This window comes from Mercenaria mercenaria, chromosome 8, assembly GCF_021730395.1.
Source record: "Mercenaria mercenaria strain notata chromosome 8, MADL_Memer_1, whole genome shotgun sequence".
NCBI classification, from domain to species: domain Eukaryota; kingdom Metazoa; phylum Mollusca; class Bivalvia; order Venerida; family Veneridae; genus Mercenaria; species Mercenaria mercenaria.
In genome coordinates, this window is record NC_069368.1 from 68,214,628 (window position 1) to 68,238,661 (window position 24,034).

Here is a 24,034-nt window from a genome sequence, read left to right on the forward strand (position 1 = left end):
TCAAGCTTATTAGTCATCATGTGTCTGCATACATTTTTCATGAATTTTGGTCCAACAGGTGGTCTTTTTTTAAATACAGCAATTTTGACTAATCCACAGAACATAACTCAAGCATTATTGAAGCAGCCTTGACTGTTACCAATCTTGTCCTTGACCTTCATCATACATCTGTGATAGTTTTATGGGAACTGCTTCAGAAACATGGCTTAATTCCCTTATCTCCACAAAGAATAATCAAAAGATAAAATTTCCAGTAAGTTAATGCTGATATTGTTGCCAGACTACAGATGAACAACAACAGACAAAGGGTGTTCATATTAGCTCAAATTAACTCACCATCGTTTATATGACTGAAAAATTGTTGAAAAAGACGTTAAACCTGAACACACACACACACACACACACACAGATTAACTCAAACCTGTGATTTAGGGCTGACAGAAGCTCTCTAACATGTGCAGATATTGCAGCAGAGTTGTAGTCATAGTTACAACTTGACTGAATAGTAACTCTGTGTCCATAAAATACAGCAATGCTAGGTAAAGAAGTAAATATTTTTCTTTCATTAAAATGATCATGATAACCCTTTATCCACAACAATGGCACTGTTATTAACATGCATGTATACATTATCATGTAAAGTACAATCAAAATGACAAATTAAATTTTGGAAAAAATTAGTAATCATTACAGTAAAAATGCAAAATATGCTATCTAATAACTGCATTCTCCTCAGTTAGCTTAGAAAAAAGTCAATAGTTCATCATGAATTATTCAGAAAACATTTGTCATAAAAAAAAAAAAATTGAAAAAAAAACAAACACAACCAAAAGAAGGTATCTGAATGTCATAAAAAGTTAATGGGAAATAACTCTAATACAAACTGAGCTACAATGAAGTTTACATTCAGTATAAAATTGTCACTTAAGAAAATCTAAAACAATCTAGTCATAATCTTGAATACAAAAATTAACCTATTCCTCATTAGTATCAATGATTGGCCACCAATGCCTGAAGTAAAAATCAAATAAAATCAAACAGTAAATTAAAAAGCATGAATGTGTAATTCTGGATTATAAATGTTCCAATAATACACCACATGTAACAGTACATATACAAAATACAAACTAACATCTCAACCCTTAAACAGAGCCTGCCCAATTAATAGAACTTATTCATTTATTTCAACAGAATACCAAATTTAACAGTCCTCTTATAGAAGACTAAGAAAGTGACTGCTTGCACACTTAGTCATGATCTCGACAGCTTCTGTACTCAGTATGGGATACAGACAAAATCCGATCCTGACAAATTCCTCACTGGCACCTCTCTATTAATGTGATAACACTGGTTACTGCCTTCCACACTTTATCATTACTTTGATACCTTCACCTCTCAGTGTAGTGTTGAATGCATCCATTGTCTGTTCAAGATTAAATCTGTGTGTAATCAGTGGTTTCACATTAACTCGTCCTGAAAAATAAAATAAGTGGTTTCACATTAACTCTACCTGAACAAGAGCTCATAGAACATGAAATGCCCCCTTGATGCATTCAGTAATTGCACAAGGAACAGAAATTATTTGCTCACTGTAAACAAAGATTCTACTGTTCTAGTTAAATGTCACCTTGACCTATTGCCCTAAAAATCAACAGGGGACATCTGCTGGTCATGATCAACCTCCCTATTAAGTTTTGTGATCCTAGGCCCAAGTGTTCTCAAGTTTTCATCCGGAAAGTGTTTAACTGTTCCGGGTCAATGTGACCTTGACCTTTGGCCTACTGACCTCAAAATCTATAGGAGCCATCTGCTGGTCATGATTAACCTCTCTCTCAACTTTCATGATCCTTGTCCCAAGCATTCTTGAGTAATCATTCTGAAACAGTCTAACTGTTCCTGGCCAATATGACCTTGAACTTTGACCTAATGACCTCAAAATCAATAGGAGTCATCTGCTGGTCATGCCCAACCTCCCTATCAATTTTCCTGACCCTAGGACCAAGCGTTCTTGAGTTATCATCCGGAAACTGTTTTACCTTTCCTAGTCACTGTGACCTTGACCTTTGAGCTACTGTTCTCAAATCAATAGGGGTCATCTGCTGGTAATGATCAACATACTTATAAACTTTCACATTCCTAGGCCCAAGTATTCTTGACTTATAATCCAGAAACCGTTTAACCGTTCCGGGTCACTATGACCTTGATCTTAGACCTACTGACCTCAAAATCAATACAGATCATACGCTGGTGATAACTAACCTCTCTATCAACTTTAATGGTCCTAGGCACAAGCATTCTTGAGTCATCATTCGGAAACTGTTTAAATGTTCCAGGTCACTGTGACCTTGATCTTTGACATACTGACCTCAAAATCAATAAGGGTCATCTGTTGGTGATGACCAACCTCCCTATTAACTTTCATGATCCTAGGCCCAAGTGTTCTTGAGTTATCAACAGGAAACAAACTGGTCTACACACTAACCGACCGACCGACGATATCTGCAAAACAATATACCCCTCTTTCTTCGAAGTGGGGGGGGGAGGCATAAAAATAAAATATATCTTCTGTGACACTTGATCTTTCAACATTTATAGTTTTCTTGAAAAACCATTATACTTCTATGTCTAACCAAACAGCATACAATAGAAATATTACATTTTTGTTTGTCTGATACTGGTATCTGGTGTTATTTCAGTGTTTCAGTTATGTAGAAGTGGTCAGTTAACCTTATCAGTGTTCTAGGATATTAAACTAGTGCTACTATGTTCTCAACAAGTAACAGACAACTTTCCAACATGGATCAAAGGGGGGTGACAATCACGTGAGACATGTTGTCTCAGTCACATTAAGAACATTCACCTAACAATTTGGTTATCAATGTGTATGGCTGTACCTATTGTGTTGATTCAGTGTCACATTACTTACAAATAACTACTTCTAACTATGATATGACTTCATATGAGCCGCGCTATAAGAAAACCAACACAGTGCATATGCAGCCAGCATGGATCCAGACCAGCCTGTGCGGACATGCTGTTCCCTTACAGTTTCTCTAATTGCAATAGGCTATGAAAGCGAAAAGCATGGATCCAGACCAGACTGCGCAGATGCGCAGGCTGGTCTGGATCCATGCTGGTCACAGAAGCACTATGTTTTCTCATGATGCAGCTCTTATGTTGAACATTAGCTGTTGTGCAACTTGCTCCCATTGTGACAGAAATTGTAAACTGATCACTGCTATCTGGTGTGTTCCCTGAGGAATGGAAAAGTGCTGTGATAAAACCTTCGTTGAAGAAGAAAGGTCTCCCACTTAAACTGCAAAACTATTGCCCGGTGTCAAATACATTCCTCTCCAAAATTCTTGAAAAAGCTGCTCTAAACGAAATCAATATGCATATTGAAGCTAACAATCTCCTCCCAGCTTACCAAAGTGCCTATAGAAAATATTATGGGGTTGAAACAGCAATGGTCAAAATGTATAATGATCTTTTGGAAACCATAAATAAAAATCAAGTAACAATATGCGGATGACCACAAGATATGCATTAATAATTCAAGCGGGATATTCTCAAAATGAAACAACTGTTCTTCAACAACTCGACAGTTGTCTCGATGAAATCATAAAATGGATGACAACCTTCAAACTGAAAATGAATCAGTCTAAAACTGAAATAATTATGTATGGAACCAGACAACAGTTAGCGAAACTGAACATCCCAAGCGTAAACGTTAGTAGGTGGGAGGTAAAATGCGTCGATCATGTCAGAGACCTGGGTGTAACTATGACCAATACACTCAACTTTGACCATCACATCCAGAAAAAGTGTCAGATAGCTCATCTGCAGTTACAAACCTTAGGGCTATATGGAAACATCTCACACAAAAGTCAACTGAATCATTAGTGCAAGGATTGGTTCATTCTCACATTGACTTCTTCAACAGTTTATTTACCGAAATTCCAGCCTACTAAATCAACAAACTACAGCAAGTCCAAAATCATGCCGCTAGAGTAGTCATGAATGTTTCCTATGAACAACCAAGTGCTGAACTTCTGAAAGAATTACACTGGCTTCCAGTTAAGGCTAGAGTCATTTTCAAAGTCTTAGTAATAGTCTTCCGTGTCATCAATGGTACAGCTCCAGTATATCTGAGGGAAATGTTTGTACCTACTTGACAACGGTACAGACTTCGCTCACAAAGTGACACTAACTTTAACATCCCTAGATGGCGAACAAAATTAGCAGACAGATCTATGGCCGTCATTGGTCCCAAATGGTGGAACGATCTGCCTAGCTACCAAGCTATCTGAAAGACATTCAGTCTGAAGCCAGCTTTAGATCAAAACTGAAAACACGTTTATTTAGGCAGTTTTATGAACAATGAACTCGTGTAGTCTTGTTAAAATACAAAATATCAGTAGTGGTGTAAAAATAGTATTTATACATGTCCAAATCTCTAAATCTTAGTTCTAGAATCCTGTTCATATTTTGAATGCATATATTTTAAATGTGTGTTATGTAATTGTAAAGCGCAATAGAATATTTTATAATTTTTGCGCTATATAAATGCCATGTATTTGTATTTGTATTTGTGCATGGGTACCAAAAGCATAATGTAAAATCAGATATGCAGCCAGTTCGAGAAATGCCTCATCTTTGTCTCCTGCTTTAAAGTAGCGTGGAACTATAATGAGAACTTCCATTGAAACACCTCCTCTCTTTATATAATTTTGGCATTTTCTGAAAGTTACAGAAAGTCATGTCTACTTAGCCAAAGAATGCATGTAGCATATCAGAATAGAAAATGGCAGACTATCATCGCAGGTTCACTACTTAAAACAATCTGGTAAAACATATAATTACCTGACGCGATCATGTTGAGAGCTGTCGGGTAACAGTTTACGTATCTGAATATGCCTCGAATATCTACTTCCCTGACAGCAGCATCAATGATCGGCAATGAAACTTCTGCTGGTCCCATTCCAACTAAAACAACACACCCTCCTGAACGTGTTGCCTACATAAGAATAACATTTTGTTTTTAAGGTCATATACTGTGAAAACATTAATATTCGTGGGGGACTAATTTTCATGGATTTCGTGGTTGAGTCAATCCACGAAATTTTATCCTTTAGAACAAGTAAAATTCCCATTAATTTTATGTTCAAAAATTGAAATCTACAAATTCATATCCCCACGAAATTGGCGTTTTGACCAAAACCAGGAAATTTCATGCCCACAAAATTTAATGATTTTACAGTACTCAGTAAGATTAAAAAGAAACATAAAACATCAATATTTTTCCATCTTGACGTCTGAGTTTCATATCAATTGTGTTACATCATTTATGACATCACCTTATTTTTTAACATTAAAAAGTTACTTAGCTGCTATCTTTTATATTTGAGCCGCGCCATGGGAAAACCAACATAGTGGGTTTGCGACCAGCATGGATCCAGACCAGCCTGCGCATCCGCGCAGTCTGGTCAGGATCCGTGCTTTCGCTAACAGTTTCTCTAATTGCAATAGGCTTTGAAAGCGAACAGCATGGATCCTGACCAGACTCCACGGATGCGCAGGCTGGTCTGGATCCATGCTGGTCGCAAACCCACTGTGTTGGTTTTGTCATGGCATGGCTCATTTACTGATGCAGTCTTTTTTATTCTGTTGGGTTAATAGCATCCCAATATAATTTATATCATATGGCAACTTCTCCAGCTTTTGAAAGAAGATGAAAATGCAACGTGTCTTACCGCATTGTAATATACATTAACAGGTACCTACAATAGAACCTACAACCTTCTGTAAGCCATCTTGATGGTTTCCTACATAAAGAGTTTCAATGTCACAAGTGAGGTTCAAACCAATATCAGTGAGGGGCATGTAATTCAATGTAAATGACCATAACCACTCAACCACAGAAGCCCCACCACTCGGGCTATAAAATTATGATAATACTAGCAGAAACATATGTAAAACAAGAGGGCCATGACGGCCCTATATCGCTCACCTGGTTAAATGGTTGCTATGAAGATTTGCATTTAAGCTTGACCCCGGGGTCATGATTTGAACAAACTTGGTAGCGATCCACTAGGCAATGCTACACACCAAATATCTAAGCTCTAGGCCTTCTAGTTTATTTCTAGACATTTTTTGGAAGATTTTCCTATGTACAATCAAGTATGAAGTTTGACAACTGTATATTGAGGTGTTCTTAAGTTGTTGAACGGATATCATTTTCTATCTCAAGGTCTCTGTGACCTTGAACTTTGATCTCAAAAACAATGCAGACTTCATCTACTGACCACAGACATTCTGCCTATTAAGTTTGACAATTGTAGGCCTAAGTTATTAAGCTATTAAGCAGAAACATTTTCAGTCTCAACGTCTAACAACCAACAGATGGACCAATTGGCAAACAGACAATGAGCAAAAACAAGAGCTGTCTGAGGACAGCAACACTCAACTATTCAATGGCCTTGTCGATTGAATAAACATAAAAGTCTTGAAAAAGGGACATACTTTTGTAAAAATACAAAGTAGAGCTAAAGAGGCTGTGCACTACATGTCAGTTCATGACAGTGAACAAGTGCGTGAAGTTTCAATTCATTCCCATTAGTGGGTACTGAGATACCAGCTTACATACAAAAACTTTACAATTTTTTTTAAGTAAACAAGAGGGCCAAGATGGCCCTAGGTCGCTCCCCTGAGAAACACACCATAACAGTGTAAACATGTTTGACTTAGTGATTTCATGACAATGAATATTCTGACCAATTTCCATTAAGATTGAACCAAAAATGTGGTCTCTTGAGTGAAAACAAGTATTTTCTTTGATTTGACCTAGTGACCTAGTTTTTGGCCCCTTGTGACCTAGATTTCATCAAGGCAGCCATTCTGACTAAATTTTATGAATATCCAGTGTTAACTGCAGCCCCTGTTGCGTACAAAAGGTTTTTCTTTGATTTGACCAGGTGACCTAGTTTTTGACACCAGATGTCCCTTATTCGAACTTGACCTAGATTTCATCCGGACAAACATTCTGATCATATTTCATGATGATCAGATGTAAAATGCAGTCCCTGTTGCATACACAAAGTTATTATTTGATTTGACCTAGTGACCTAGTTTTTGACCCAAGATTACCAATATTCAAACAAGATCTAGATTTCATCAAGGCAACCATTCTGACTTAATTTTATAAAGATCCAGTGTAAAATACAGCCTCAATCACATACACAAGGTTTTTCTTTGATTTGACCTAGTGACCTAGTTTTAGATTCAAGATGACCCATATTTGAACTTGACCTAGATTTCATCAAGGAAATCATGCTGATCAAATTTTATGAATATCCAGTGTGAAATGCAGCACCCATTGCATACACAAGGTTTTCCTTTAATTGAACTGAGTGACCTAGTTTTTTTACCCTAGATGACCTATATTCAAACCTGATCTAGATTTCATCCAGACAAATATTCTGATCAAATTTCATGAAGATCTAATGTAAAATGCAGTCCCTATTGCATACACAAGGTTTTTCTTTAATGAGTGACCTAGTTTTTTACCTAGATTTTGACCACAGATGACCCGTATTAAAACTTGCACTAGATTTCATCAAGGCAATCATCCTGACCAAATTTCATGAAGATTAATTGAAAAATACAGCCTCTATCGCATACACAAGGTTTTTCTTTGATTTGACCTGGTGACCCAGTTTTTGAACCCAGATGACCCATTTTCGATTTCATCAAGGCAATCATTCTGACCAAAGTTTATGAAGATCAATTGAAAAATACAGCCTCTATCACATACACAAGCTAAATGGTGACAGACGACAAACAGATGCTGGACGCCAGACATCGAGCGATCACAATAACTCACCTGAGCACTACTCAGGTGAGCTAAAAAAGGGGCATAATTTTGTAAAAAAGCAAAATAAAGTTATGGAACCTAAGCAATGTAAGTCAGTTTATCACAGGGAGTAAGTGTGTGAAGTTTCAATCTATTCTCACAAGTGTTCACTGAGATACCAGCTTACATACAAAAACTTGACCAAGTAAGGACGCTGATACTGATGCAGACACAGTGGCCAATGCACGGGAGATTCCAATAGCTCTACCTATTTGTCTAAGAGCCTAGCTTAAAATGCACCCTCTTCTTTGAAAAGGGGGTAAAATTTAATACAATACTTCAAAATGTTATAAAACTTACAAATATAGCAGTTTTAACACTTGGTGGTGCTCCACTACATTCAATAGTAACTTCTGGTTTCTCACCAAAACATTCCTCAATTTTACCAGCCATTTCCTTAGGATCTTTTGATGTTACTTTCAGTGGAAAGTCAGCTCCCATAGCTTTTGCCATTTCCAGTCTCTTTTCATCCAAATCTAAAATGTTTTATTCAATATGAGCAAACTGTGAAATCATTCAATTTTGGAGGCATAAAATTTCATGGCTTTGACAGGAACAGCAATTTTATGGAGGCATAAATTCTTGGATTCTACATTTTTTGGACTGGAAAGAATAAGAACTTTATGCTTTCATGAGGATTTAATTTTGTGAAATGTCACAACCATACAATCCATGGAGATAAGTCCCTCACATAAAATAATGATATCACAGCATTTGTGTCATATGCAGAGCATATTCTCGTCATACATAGAGCATATTTGTGTTTGTCTTTTTGTTTTTGTTTTCTTGTAACAGTCCCTTCTGACCTAGTCAGGGCCAATTTCCATACCAAGTTTGAGGGTCCTAGGCTCAAATGCTGCATTTTTGTACTAACATGACTATTCCTTACCCTGGAAGACTTAAATAACATTTAAAACTAATCTCATTAGATGCTGCTGCTATATATTCGTTTACATAAAATAAAGGGAGGTAATTTGTCATAAATTCAGTCAACAGTTATCTACCCTGATTGTCTCAGTCCAACTAATGACATAATGAAATTTCAGATAAGTCCTATAAGTACTTACTGATATAAATCCATTTTGATTACCATCAGGGGAGGTAATCAGATATAAAATAACTCTGGAACCTAAGATTGGATCTGTGAGCTGTATTGGATAATGGAATAATCCAAGATTTTATTCGAAAATTGAATTTTGGAAAGGTAATTTGATAACGATAAGTAAGGAACCAAGATCTTGTGGTGATACAAGTTGTGTGCAAGTTTGATTAAAATCAAACCATAAATGAAGCTGCTATCATGCAAACAAGGTCAAAATAGCTAATTCTGGTGCTATAAGGGGCCGTAACTCTGGAACCTATACAGGAATCTGACCAGTTCAAGAAAGGAACCAAGATCTTATGGTGATACAAGTTGTGTGCAAGTTTGGTAAAAATCAAATCATAAATAAAGCTGCTATTGTGTAGACAAGGTCAAAATAGCAAATTCTGGCCCTTTCAGGGGCCATAACTCTGGAACCCATAATGGGATCTGGCCAGTTCAAATAAGGAACCGAGATCTTATGGTGATACAAGTTGTGTGCAAGTTTGGTTAAAATAAAATCATAAATGAAACCTCTATCATGCAGACAAGAAATTGTTGACGGACGGACGACAGACAAAGGGTGATCACAAAAGCTCACCTTGTCACTATGTGACAGGTGAGCTAAAAACAAGAAAGTAGGTCAGTAGGTCAAGGTCAAGGTCACAGTCAAGTGACTCCTAATCGCTTGGGGTCATCAGGTAATTATAATTAAACAGTCTAGGAAATATGATCTGATAATTTTTGAAGTATTTATTCCTATGTAACTCATAAAACAAGTGACCCCAAGGGCAGGGCCTCTTTTCACCCCAAAGGCATAATTTGAACAATCTTGTTAAAGATCCACTAGGCAATGATACATACCAAATATCAAAGGTCTAAGCCTTGAACTTTCAGAACAGAAGATTTTTAATTTTTTCCCCTATATAAGTCTATGTTAAATTTATTTGGGACCCCCAGGGCAGGGCCTCTTTTCACCCCAGGGGCATAATTTGAACAATTTTGGTAGAGGACCACAAGGCCACGAAACATACCAAATATCAAAAGCCTAGGCCTTGCAGTTTCCGGCAAGTAGATTTTTGAAGTTTTTTCCTATATAAGTCTACGTAAAACTTGAGACCCACCCCCCCTGGGGGCAGGGCCTCTTTTCACCCCAGGGGCATAATTTGAATAATCTTGGTAGAGGACCATAAGGCAATGCTTCATACCAAATATCAAAGGCCTAGGTCTTGCGGTTTCAGACAAGAAGATTATCAAATTTTTTTTCCTATACAAGTCTATGTAAAACTTCGGACTCCTGGGGCGGGGCCTCTTTTCACCCCAGGGGCACAATTTGAACAATCTTCATAGAGGACCATTAGATAATGTCACATGCCAAAAATCAAGGCTCTAAGCCTTGCCGTTTTGGACAATAAGATTTTTAAAGTTTTTCCTTTTGGTTGCCATGGCAATTGGAGTTCTGCATGGAATTCAATTCTTTGAACAATTTTGAAAGGGGGTCACCCAAGGATCATTCCTGTGAAGTTTGGTGAAATTCTGCCCTGTGGTTTTCAAGAAGAAGTTGTTTTTTTTAAATGTTGATGGACACACAACGGACGACTGACGACACATGACGGACACTGAGCGGTCACAAAAGCTCACTATGAGCTTTTGGCTCAGGTGAGCTAAAAAGCTTTATTACAGACTTGTCTTGCTCTTTATTAGCTTTGGATATCAACTAGAACTGCGTAACAAAAAAATTAATTATTTTTGCATATTTTAAATACGGTACTATTGAAAAATTGCATGCAAACATACCTGTAATACAGACTTGTGCAGCCCCACATGCCTTAGCTGTCAGTAAGTTCACCAACCCTATAGGACCTGTAAGGTAAAAGTCATAGAAATTCAGTTTGTGTGCGATTGTCTGAGGTCACTTTTTGACTGATTTTTCAAATGATAAGGAACACCACATACAACAGATACACAGTGTTGCAAGTATTCCATACATGAAATGAAGAGTTACACTTATCATACCATCTGTATCTATTACTATGTGACTCCTTTATAAATTGCTAGTCCATAGTTTGTGCTGTATGACTGGTCTATATTCAACACATGCTTGCTGGGCTAATAATTCAAAAATTGGAAAATGAAACTGTAAAAAATATGTTCTGATGTCATGTGTTTAAACACACAGTGAATGGCTTACTGGTCCTTAAGACTTTGGGCAATAGTTTTTATATTGACCAACATGCCATTCACATTATTAAGGAAAATCAACAAGAGCTGTCACAGGAGACAGCGCACTCGACTATTTTGATGCTGGATAGTGAAATTGGGTACATCTGAGGAAGCTGGAGCTGTCACTGGAGTGTTTAATGACTCAAATGTGGATGAAGATATTGAACAATAGCTTAAGTCTCAAAAAAATTAAATCAGTATAAAAGAAACATTATTCATGGAAAACTTCTGCAAAAGTAATATGCACCATGTGTCATATCATGCGGCTAATAATTCAGAACAAATATTTTAAGTTTTAATTAAATCTATTTAGTAATACTGGAGATACAGCAAAAGTGCGTCATAACTTGAACCGGAAATTCTATTAGCAAAAAGAGGGTATAACTCAGAACATACTAGGGCCGGCATTATCGAACTTGTGTTGTATGATGTGAGTGATGATGTGGAACAACCATTTTAAGTTTGATTAAATCCATTTAGTAACAGCAGAGATATAAAAAAAAACATCAAAATTAAACTAATTCTAATTAAAAAGGGGATATAACTCATAAAACATTTGTGCCAGAGTGACTGACCTTGTGCCATATGATGAGGATAATGATCTGGAAAAACTAATTTAAGTTTTAATCAAATTCATTAAATAATGACAAAGATATAGTGAAAGTGCACCACAATTAACCTGAAATTCTAAGTAAAAAGGAGACATAATTCAAGAAATATTGCTGGAAGAGTTACGGCCCTTGTATCATATGATGTGGATGATGACCTAGTACAACTAATCTAAGTTTGAAATCAAATCCATTTGGTAATAACAGAGATAAAGTGAAAGTGCATCAAAATTTTAACCTGAAATTTTAAGTACAAAAGCGTGATAGCTCATAAAATACAGGTGTCATAGTTATAGCCCTTGTGTCAAATGATGTAGTCTGAATTAAATCCCTTGTGAAATAACAGAGATATAGTGAAAATGCATCATAATCAACATGAAATTCTAAGTAAAAAGGGGGCATAATTCATGAAAAACTTGTACCAGAGTTATGGACCTTGTGTCATATGATGTGGGTGATGAAGTTTAAGTCTGAATCAAATCCATTTAGTAATAACTAAGATAAAGAGAAAGTGCACCAAAACTTTAACCTGAAATTCTAAGTAAAATGGGGGATAATTCATGAAATATTGGGGCCAGAGTTATGACCCTTGTGCCATATGATGTGGGTGATGATGAGGAACAACTATTTTAAGTTTGAAGCAAATCCATCAAGTTATAACAAAGATAAAGCGAAAGTGCATCTGAACTTTTACCAAAGTGCGGACGCGGAAGGACGCCGACTCCGACGCCGGGTCGAGTAGGATAGCTCTCTATACTTTGTATAGTCAAGCTAAAAATGTAAGTTTTAACTACCAGTTACCATGTGTGAGAATAACAGATCATATTGACTGCAGTTTCCACTTTATCATTTTACAATATTTAAATCCCTTTGTTTTTTCCAAATAACATATTTCATATATTTCAAACAATCATGTGTGCTCCTTTCTAACTTCATACTTCCTTCATACTTTCTATATACACTATTCAGTGAATGCATACATACCTGCACCACAAATGAGAACTTTACTACCCAGTGTTATCCCTCCACGGTTACATGCGTGAACACCAACAGACAGTGGCTCTAACAGGGCTCCTTCCTCTGTGCTCACATGGTCAGGTAATCTGGTACAAAAATAATCAGAACAGTAAGCTTCCTATCTTAAAATGCATCATACTCATACAATCATGGAATAACAATATGTCATTTTTTAGCCTTTCTCTCATTTTTTTCAAACCTGCAAGAAGAATAAACAAAGTTTAACTCTGACTGATTATTATTCAACAGAGATATACAACAATTTCTCCATTTAGTACCTCATATCAATCATTTAACTGAGCTGCTCACAGCACAGAGCACGGGGTGAGGAGTTCAATCCCCGGGTGAGGCATATGTTCTCCGTGACAATTTGTTAAAAGACATTTTGTCTGAAACCATTCGTCCTCCACCTCTGATTCATGTGGGCAAGTCCGCAGTTACTTGCGGAAAACAGGTTAGTACTTGTACAGAATCAAGAAACACTGGTTATGTTAACTGCCCGTCATTATAAGACTGAAAAATTGCTGAAAAAAGTGTTAAACCCAAAACAAACACAAAACATATTTTCTGGACCACAGAAAAAAAAAGACATACATAAATGAACAAGAACAAATTATTTGAAACAATATATCAGTTAACAAACAACAGACTATGAACAATTTATGTTCAGTTTTTTTATTACATAGAATACAGTCATAGTCATATTATTATGTCTGTCTCAATTTTTTTGCATAACTCTTGCCCAACAACAATAAATTCGCAAAACATACTCTGCGTATAATTCAAAATTTCTCTTTCAAGTAAGATGTTTTGTATAAAAAATTTGTGAAAGTTTTACACATAACATCTTATTTAAAAGAGAAAGCTTGAGTTTTACACACAACATCTTACTTGAAACAGAAATCTGCATCATGCACGTAATATCTGGCCAGATTTCCATCTATTGGGGGTGTGGCACAGAACTTCATGTCAAGACAGAGGTTGTAACGACCTTTCTTGCAGTATGAGCAACACCTACATGGCACCCCCGGCTCTATAGCTACTCTGTCACCTGTAACATAATACTCCCTCTAGTATCATTACAGTCGTGTTATTTCATATTTGTACAGTTACATAACTTGACTTTATTTGTATTTCTGCCCCTGATTTCAAAATTCACAGAACACTGCCATTTTAACCATAATTACAGATATACATTCATAAAATACTTGTAAAACCTAATTTGGTCTAAATATATTAAAACAACCTAAAAATTCATTTTACTGATAATTCATCTGGCAATTTTAGCTATCTTGAAGATATTTTCAAGTCTCGCCCCGAAAACATGTGCACAAAATATCATTTTAAGTTGAATTTTGGTTATTTTGAAGTAAAACGCTAAATCCCTTTGGTTATCTTGAAGTCTCTTTGCTTGAGATTTCCAGTTACAATTGTAATTCTTCTTTATCAGTTACAGGTAAAAAACATTATTTTTCTATAACACTTAATGCAGCTGAAATGGGCAGATAAATAGAACAATAAATTTGTATGGGTATATATGACTTTAATTTACTATATGTATGCTAGTTAATAGCATCAGATCTGAACTTAAATAAACTTAATATTGCCTTACCAACTTTCAAAGAAGTGACCCCTTCTCCAAGTTTACTGACCACACCTGCAGCCTCATGTCCAAGTACCATTGGAGCTTTAACAATGAAATCACCAATAGCACCATGTTGCCAATAGTGCACGTCAGAGCCACAGATCCCCACATCTTGCATACATAACTGTACCTCTGAAAAATATGCGTCAATGCTTCTTTTTTTTTTCGTTTGTTCTGATAACTTTTCAATTAGAGTGAAAACTCAAGGATTTGGTTTTTCCTGACTATCAATATTTGGCAACATCATATAAATGAAAAAGGTCATACCAGTGAAAATATTTTGTATTAATTTTATTATATAATATACAGTATAATACTTACAAAAAATTGTAAAATGATGTTATCATAAATGTGCAATCACTGTCGGTAGAAATCAAACTATCGTGTTTCATCTATAAGCATATGTACACAATGAACAGTTAGTCTAACCAGTCTTACTTGACTTCAAACCATAAGAAGAACTGTCTAATGACAGTGTGCCCTTCAACCTAATGCTAGCTTACATACAAAAGCTTTGGCAAGTTTTTTGAAGTTGACAAGGGAGGATAATTTAAGCTGGAGTTTTGAAACTTGCCATGTGCTGTCAACTCATGATGCTAAAGACATCTGGAGAATCTGAAAACATCTTGTTCAGTAGTTCCTAAGATAATTGCTTACATGCAAAACTTTCACAAGATTTCTATGTTAAAAAGGGGTATAATTTTGACAAAATAATAGCTAGAGTTATGTAACTTGCCATAAGAGGTCATCTCATGATACCAAAGACAGGTTTTAAGTAAGAAAGTATTTCACTTGATAGGTTTTGAGATATCTGCTTATATGCAAACCTTTAAGCAAAAGGACATCGGACATTATGCTAGGGATTTTGCCCTAAGTTCAATGCTATTTCTTGACTTCAGTAGCTGATAGTTTTATATAACAGCTTCAAATGCTGATAAATAAGTTATATTCCTATCAAACTGTCACAAAAAATAGTTTTATTTCATATTCGTATTCTTGAAATTCGAACAGTTTGTAACTAAGGGTCATATTTTTGAAAAATTTAAAATGTGTATTTTTAGTTAAAATAAGCATTGGTATTTAAGGTATGTCTACTATGAAATATTTTAACACAATAAATAAACTGATACCATGCAGATTTTCAGTGTTACTGACATTTTTGAAAATAAACGAAACGGAAAAAATAAAAGTGGAACAAAACTTTTGGTCCCTAACTGTACCGTTACTTCAGTTATTTACACCCGAGTGCCCATGATAACACTGATGCATTGATCATATCCTATTGTTTGTTTTCTATAAATCTATTGCTATACTGTATTTATACACATGTATTAGCAATTAGGAGTGACCTGTCGCTTTTATTTTTAGATTTGTATTTTCCAGACTGCTCCATTTATTAAATAAGGGATTGAAAGATATTTGACGTTTTTAAAACTATAAATACATTTCAAATAATGTACAAGCTAAAATGTATCGGTAGCTCAGTTGGTACAATTGAGGAATCTTGTTAGTGATTTAACTTTTGCGATTAAGAGGCTGTGGGTTCGAATCCCACACTGTGCGATTTGTTTTATGATTGAATTTGTTTTACTTACATTTTCATGTTGTTGTTTTTATTACAATTTATTTCATCATTTCTCAATTTTTTATTTCATTCGTACAATTTCAATATATTCAATACATTTCAAACACACGCGTCCAATGGAGCATCTTCACACTTGATGTTGGTGTAACTGTTAGTTTCCTCCGAATCAGTGTCATCAGCTAATTGAGTGACCAAATTGTTAAGAGCTTTGTCAACCATGCTGAATAATTCACAATCAAGAAGATATTTGAAAAACCTATATTATATTTGAAAATAGCAAAAGGATACAAGTAATGCGATTCAAATACATGTTTAACATTATCATCATTTTAAAACGTATGTTAGCAAAATATAAAATGAAAAAATAAAATTCATCTCCGTCGGAATTCGAACTCACATAAGTTAGATTCTAGAGCCATCACGCTTACCACTGCACCAATGCGTCTTATTGTCGAAGAGAACAGTCATTTAAATATCTATTATAAAAGTAAGTTATAAAAAAGTAGGGTACCCCTTTATTGAAGTGGTTTATTCCAGTAACCTTTCAAATCTATTAATAAAAGCGACAGGTCACTCCTAAATGCTAGTACAATACTGACCAGGCTTTATGTTGAGGATTATTATGGAATACATGCAGTGGTGTAGCTGGCCATACATTGGCGTAGTTGGCCTTTTACAGTTGAAACAGAGGGGTGCAGGAGACTGCCTATTCCACTGTGGGTTCAGAGATGCCTTACTTTTAGCATTTTATATCAGTGGAACAGAACTTCACCAGCTAGTATCAACATTTATATAGATATTCTTGGAGTGTCTGTGTTAGTTCTTTGAGGTCCTTACTAGTATTTCAGTTGGCTTCGAAATAAGTTTCAGACATGTGAGCGAATTGATGTTAATTCTGGGGGTGTCAGTGTTAGTTATGGGTGAGTCAGTATTAGTTCTATGGGTGTCAGTGTAAGTTCTGGAAGCAACTAGGTTAGTTAATGAGATGGTGTCTGGTGTAGTTCTGTTAGGGTACAGGATACTGGATTGAATAAAAGCAAATGTTGCTCTTAAAATGCATTCTAGGTTCGCTTCAACTGTGTCCTACAAAAGGTAAAAAAAAATGCACCTAAGTGGCACTATTCCCATAGAAGTTTGTCTGTATTTCTTTGTCATGTTTACATTGAAGACACACATGTAACATGTCGAAGCCACTTGCTTGGTTCTTGACTTACGACAGATGCAGTTGTCTCAATCCTGATGACACTCTATCGACGGACTTAGACTGTCAAGAGGTAATAGATCTGATTGAAAAATTCATATGATAAAATATAAGGATCTGTCTGCTTTCTAGCTTCACTTTCTATGTCCCCTATTTATTTAGTTTAGTGTTTTCTGTGCTTGAAATATTTACAACAAGAGCTGTCTCCATAGGATGACACATGCCCCCGATGGCACTTTGAATGAATAGTTATGGCCGATGTTAGAGTTTAGGACCTTTGACCTACGGAGCTGGGTCTTGCGCACGACACGTCGTCTTACTGTGTCACACATTCATGTGTAGTTATTTTAAAATCCATGCATGAATGACAATGATATGAACCGGACACATCCATCAATGCACTATCATGAAAAATGACCTTTAATGTCTAAGTGTGACCTTGACCTTAGAGTTACGGACCTGGGTCTTGCGTGCGACACGTCTTCCTACTGTGGTACACATTCATGCCAAGTTATTTGAAAATCCATCCATCGATGACAAAGATATGGACCGGACACGCCCATCAATGCACTATCCTTTATTGTCTAAGTGTGACCTTGACCTTTGAGCTACGGACCTGGGTCTTGCGTGAGACACGTCGTCTTACTGTGGTACACATTCATGCCAAGTTATTTGAAAATCCATCCATCGATGACAAAGATATGGTCCGGACACGCCCATCAATGCACTAATCTTTAACGTCTAAGTGTGACCTTGACCTTTGAGCTACGGACCTGGGTCTTGCGCGCGACACGTCGTTTTACTGTGGTACACATTTATGCCACGTTATTTGAAAATCCATCCATCGATGACAAAGATATGGACCGGACACGCCCATCAATGCACTATCCTTTAATGTCTAAGTGTGACCTTGACCTTTGAGCTACGGACCTGGGTCTTGCGCGCGACACGTCGTCTTACTGTGGTACACATTCATGCCAAGTTATTTGAAAATCCATCCATCGATGACAAAGATATGGACCAGACACTAAAATTGCGGACAGACTGACAGACCGACAGACGGTTCAAAAACTATATGCCTTCCTTCGGGGGCATAAAAATGAATAAAGCTGTAGATATGTAAGGTTTAGGAAACACATGCAATAAGTGTCAAATATTTATGTAAAACTTTATTTGCTGACACCCTGTACATAGTTTTTTTCAATTTTAAACACTTTCCCACCTGTGACCAAGTGCCATTTTTGCAGCATACGTATATAATAATTATTTACAAAGGCATGTGAACTATTTTGTTGCGTCACTGGGGGGGAAAGATGTTTAAAACATAAAAATGATTTATGTTCATATTTTAATAGAAAAGAGAATGAGAAATATCTACAAAGTCTTCTTTTTTGTACATAAACTTGTAAAATGAAGTCGCATTTATCAAGAAATGGTCTTCAACTACCGTAACTATGCAATTTCAGAAGTCTATCCCTATGTCACTTTTTCCTTAATCGGATAGGCAAACTGAATAGGAAAATGTCCGAGGTCCTTTCTAAGTTAAAAACAGGCATAATTATGTCAGTTAAAAACTAGAGTTATGCGACTTGCCCTGTAAGGTCACCTTATGATGCCAAAGACATGTGTGAAGTTCAAAAGCATTTGACCAGGTAGTTTCTGAGAAACCTGCTTACATGTAAAACTTTAACCTGAAATTCTCAATTGAAAAGGGGAATAACAGAGTTATGTCACTTGTCTGGGAGGTCTTCTCATGATGCCAAAGACATGATTGTGTGAAGAGTGGAAGTATTTGGCCAAGTAGTTTCTGAGAAACTTGCTTACATGCAAAACTTAAACCAGAACTTTTGTGACCCAATGCCAACTAAAAGGCTGATTACAAAAGTTCTACTACTTGAAAAACAGTCAAGTTGAAACCCTATTCTCCATAAGTAACTGACCATTATATTAAGTATTTGCCTTTTCAATAACTTTGAAAACTTAATATTTCAAAGACTAAATTTCCATATCAAAGACTGGCTAGCAATGGTCACAAGTTAAATCCTAGATATATAATGGGGATATCTTCTCAGTTGTAAATCTGTTCTCAGTATGCAACCAGTTACTCCTAATCATATAAAACTGAAAGATAGCATGACCAAAATTTTAAATTAAATGTCTACCAAAAATTCAATCACATATTTTTTTTTAGACAATTAAGTGGTAGTGTACATCTTTATTATAAATTTACGGAAGTGAAACACAGACTAGTTATACACTAAAAATCCATAAACTTACGCCCTGGTCCTGGTTCTGGTATTTCTTTTTCTTCCTAAAAAGATTTTTAAAAAACCATTTACTATAGAGACAATATATTAATATGCAAAGTTGCACATGTATATCAGTACTATATTTCTTAGCTGATACAAAATTAAATATGAAGAAGGCTCAGTATATCATGGAGAGCCAGGTACCGGAGAGCCAGGTACTAGTATTATATGAGAATTTATGGATGTGATACCATTAAGCAGCTGGAACCAGTGAACAGTGAACACTCGAACCAGTGACCAGTGAACACTCCTTTGAATTCATCTTTTCATCAAGCTATAATAAAATGTTGAGGGAAGACATTGGTTAATTTTGTTTCATCTGTACAGTACAATATTATCATGGTATGTCACAATAATTATAACTTTTAAACTTTTAAGAGAATTAGTCACAAAAAATATTGTACAGGTAAAATTCCACTCCTACTTAACAGTCAAATCGTGATATAACCCACTTTTTGGAGATTTTTTGTTTCACTCCAGAAAATGCTTTAATATTAAACCCTATCTTATTTCCTGAATATAAAATATAACTTCTTTTATCTAATTTTAATTTGGGAGAGAAAATGGATATATCATAAGGGTTAACAATTAGCATAATTAGGAGAAAAGTGATTGTTTAATTTTTTCAATACAAAACAGTGGTTCTGATTGCCAAGAAACTTAACAAATATGACATCCTGTTTCCAACTTTTATAAACTGTATTTTATTTCATAGCTAGACACAGTCATCATTAAGACTTCCACACTGTCTAAAATTTGGCAAGGCAACAGTACAAGCCTTAATTCAAAAACATGCTCTAATGAAATAACTTGGTTCTATATTAAATACTGCACATAAAATTGCAAATTAAAAATTAAGTTCATTTAAGTAACACCAAATAATCAAAAACAGCCAATCAGAGAACTTCTGAAGATAACAACAGAGTTAACTAGGTCAAAGACCTAGATAATCTATCATCTTTATTACCAAAAATAGGTCTGTAGTCTGGTTCATTATCTAAAGTTGAAGAAATTTAAATGATAACAAATATGTTGCATATGAAATTGCCATTCTATAGATTATGCAGTGTATACTCAAGGTTGAAAATCTAATGTGTTAAACCATAAAAAATATTCTTGATATAGTATTTGATTAAATACTTTCATTTTTATTTTATTTTATTTATTATCATAACAATACATGTATATATTGACCATTTCTATAAATTGATTACAATTAAATGACCGATAACAATAGACTTTTAGAATACATTAATGCTGTCCAAAAAATCATGAAAATTTGCCATTTTACATTTAATTAATTCAAAATTTTACTTGTTTGACTTTATGCTATTATCCGCTATATCTTCAATGTCTCTTTTGACTGTTCTAGACATAAAATGGAAACCAAATTTTTTTCAAAATGTAAAATATCAATAACAAGAATGATGTTAACATACGAGGGGCGTTCAATAAATACCCGGAAAAGTGCTCTCAATTCTTCATGTATCATCAAAAATAAATGAAAATGCTACAAAATGTAGACTAGGGAATACTGGGCTGATATGTCAAAATTAGATTGTCTTTGGATAAATAATAAGTAAATGCGAGTCCCCATGGCAACGTCATGTGACGTCATCCGGCCCAATTTTGTCTCTTTTTCTATTTTACATGCGCTAAAACATTACTTTCCATTTACTTATTTTTCAAGCTACCTTTTCTTAAATTAGGTGAATACTGATATGAAAAGTAAGAGTTATGCCAATAATGTCAAATTATAAATATGACATCATTAAAATATATGGCAGGCATATTGAGTTGGTTGTCGCTTGAAAATCAGTGTTGAACGGAGAAGTGAGATAACAGTTTGTGTTCTGAATCCAAAATCAAGGAAAGAGACAAATGCTATGCTGAAAAAGGTTTAGTTGACAATGCCCTGAAGAAAACAAAATTCTATTAGTGGGACGTGACGTTTAAAAGTGGTCAGGAGAATACTGCTGACGACATGTGTTACAGACATGTAAAATAACGTTCAGTCACATTTAATAAATTAAAGAGCTCCTTGACAGGGCATCAGTTCAGTGTCCAATTTCTTCAACATGACAGTCCTGAACATCATACGAACAGTATTTATTTATTCTTAGGAAGGTGTAAAATGCATTTAATGGTGATAAACACTGAATCAATGGTAATCATGAGTAGTATTGATTAATTGAGTGTGATATGACAGCATCATAATGACGTTGGGCGGCTTTTGAGGTGATGACGTTGCCTAGGAGACGACAAATAAATATTGTGCATGTTATGAAATTTGTAATTTAGGTATTTGAATTCAGTATGTTCATATCCGTCATATTTTCAAATTTTAGCAAAATGAGACTAGAAATAAAGAAATGAGAGCACTTTTCCGGGTATTTATTGAACACCCCTCGTAAACATTGTCTCACAAAATGCTCCTGGAAATGTTGGTCAGAATAAAATAAAAATTCAAAAAAGAGGCAAAGCAAAATAAATAAATCTTAATATATATATATATGTCTACTTCATGATGTTGATGATTGATACAAAGTGTTCACTTAGATTTGATGGAAACTGGAGCTACATACAGATGTAGTTATAGTCAAGTCAAAGGGATAATACTCAGCAGGAAAGTCCCAAAAATATGCACATGTCCAATTCATGTAAACACAATACACCAAGTTTTATTTGAATTGGATGAAAAATGTAGGAGCTAAATTCTGAAGAAAGTGTGACAGATGAACAGAATGGTAGCCAAACAAACTGTTCAAACACTAAAGATTATGCCTGCAGGTCCTTCCATATTTGAGCATAAAAATGAAGGTACATGTAATATGTGTTAAGTGCTATAGTTACTGTAGGAAAGAACTTGAAACCTGTACCATCCAATAGTTACTTTAAACCATTATATGGACTAAGTAAGTAAGTTACCTTTTTAAATCTGTATTGGCCTTAAGTTAAGCCTTTCACTCTATAGATTTCAGATTTTTCATCAAAACAAGATGATCAACTTTGCTAAATTATAAATAAGTTTAGTATACTTTACTCATGTCAGAATGGTATGGCATATACTTCGGTTGTTTTAACATTGCCACTGTCATTGCAACTGAGGTAAGCCAGTAAGTCAGTGAGTGTCAGCTTTGAATGCAGAAGGCCTGGGGTTTAATCCCTTAATGCTTGGCACTCAGCATTTAAAAGGTACGTTGCGCCAGGATGAAAAATAGTCAGGCTAGTTTGTATTATTACACCCTGTGACATTCCATTACTGTATAACCCATTACAGGGATGAAGACACTTTCGTGCGTGTCAACCCACAAAGATTGTTAGCAGAAAATAAAAGAAAATCGGGCCAAAATAAAAGAGAATGAAAAATTTGTTCGTGATTTAAAAGATAAAAACAGGGGTGCATAAAGAGCAAGGTTATGACGAAGTGTGTATCTGTTACCAGATAACAAGTTTTTTGCACAAGAGCTCTGTAACTCATGTTTTATGCTGATTATATGCAATGTTTAAATAAAGCTTACCTTTATTGTTCCTTCTCTTGAGAAGGAACATTATAATTCGGTAAGTCACACTTGACTGAGCTACTGATATCGAAAGCTGCTGTCATTACAAACTGGCCAATTAAACTCCGTGACCTTAGAAATAACCTCTGACGTTAAACTATTCTTTCCTAATTGAGGCCTGACTGAACGCGTTCAGTGGATTACATATTACTAAACCCGAGGATGATTGATTGATTCTTTTATTTCCTCCATTCTTGAAAAACATAACATATGCACATTCAGTCGACCAGATTGACATATATCAGCAAATTTAAATGTATAAACAATTAAATATTATCGTTACCTTCAAATGCATGGTTAATATGTAAAAACAAACCCCGTTGCGACCCTCTAATTATGTGTAACAAATTCACGCTTCCAAACGTAATGGATTGACCGGGTCAATGTCTTATTGCCGTATTTACTCTACTGAAAGTGGTAACTGATTTAATTTGTTGTAGGATTTAACAATTAATGTTAAATAACTAGCGTAAATAGTTACTTGACATTTTTGGCAGTATAAAACAGACATTGCAACCAAAATTTTACAAGATGATCATTTTATATTTAAAAAAATGTGCCCTAGAAGGAACTTTTGCTATGCTTTAACTTGTAAAATATTTCTTATGATCAGAATATCTGGCATGATCAGCACATAATAATTTGGCCAATGCTGTAAACAAATACGAATGCCAGCTAAAAACACAAAATCAATGGATGTCATTCAAAAGAAATATGTTAACTTACTAAACGAATATCTCCTTGTTTATACAGAATAGCTGTCAAGTTCTTGTCTGTCATATTTAGTGATATTTTCAAGGAAAATATGACACGTCTAGCCAAAATAAGAAATGCAGTGTTTACTTATGCCTACGTACAAGTCCGAGGATATCCGAAAAACCGGTAATTCG

The 24,034-nt window shown here is 35.3% G+C and overlaps 1 protein-coding gene across 1 annotated transcript; it reads right to left on the bottom strand.

The window, feature by feature from the left end:
* Positions 1-540: 540 nt before the first annotated feature.
* Positions 541-24,020, bottom strand: LOC123566155 (sorbitol dehydrogenase-like). The gene is made up of 9 exons (XM_053550127.1): positions 23,871-24,020; positions 19,550-19,583; positions 14,454-14,618; positions 13,733-13,892; positions 12,809-12,927; positions 10,791-10,856; positions 8,213-8,388; positions 4,864-5,017; positions 541-1,473 (listed from the first exon to the last, which is right to left on the bottom strand). Exons 1-9 carry the CDS (start codon positions 23,922-23,924, stop codon positions 1,352-1,354), a joined length of 1,050 nt encoding a protein of 349 aa, XP_053406102.1. The 5' UTR covers positions 23,925-24,020; the 3' UTR covers positions 541-1,351.
* Positions 24,021-24,034: the final 14 nt, after the last annotated feature.

Bases quoted from the DNA above. Each gene is read 5' to 3' on its own strand.
- LOC123566155 (XM_053550127.1), bottom strand. From the start codon at position 23,924: ATGACAGACAAGAACTTGACAGCTATTCTGTATAAACAAGGAGATATT. The intron at 13,893-14,453 runs GTAAGGCAATAT...ATTATGTTACAG, and splicing joins GGTCACTTCTTTGAAAGTTG to GTGACAGAGTAGCTATAGAG. The intron at 12,928-13,732 runs GTAAGATGTTGT...TTTTTGTACCAG, and splicing joins GATGCAGATTTCTGTTTCAA to ATTACCTGACCATGTGAGCA.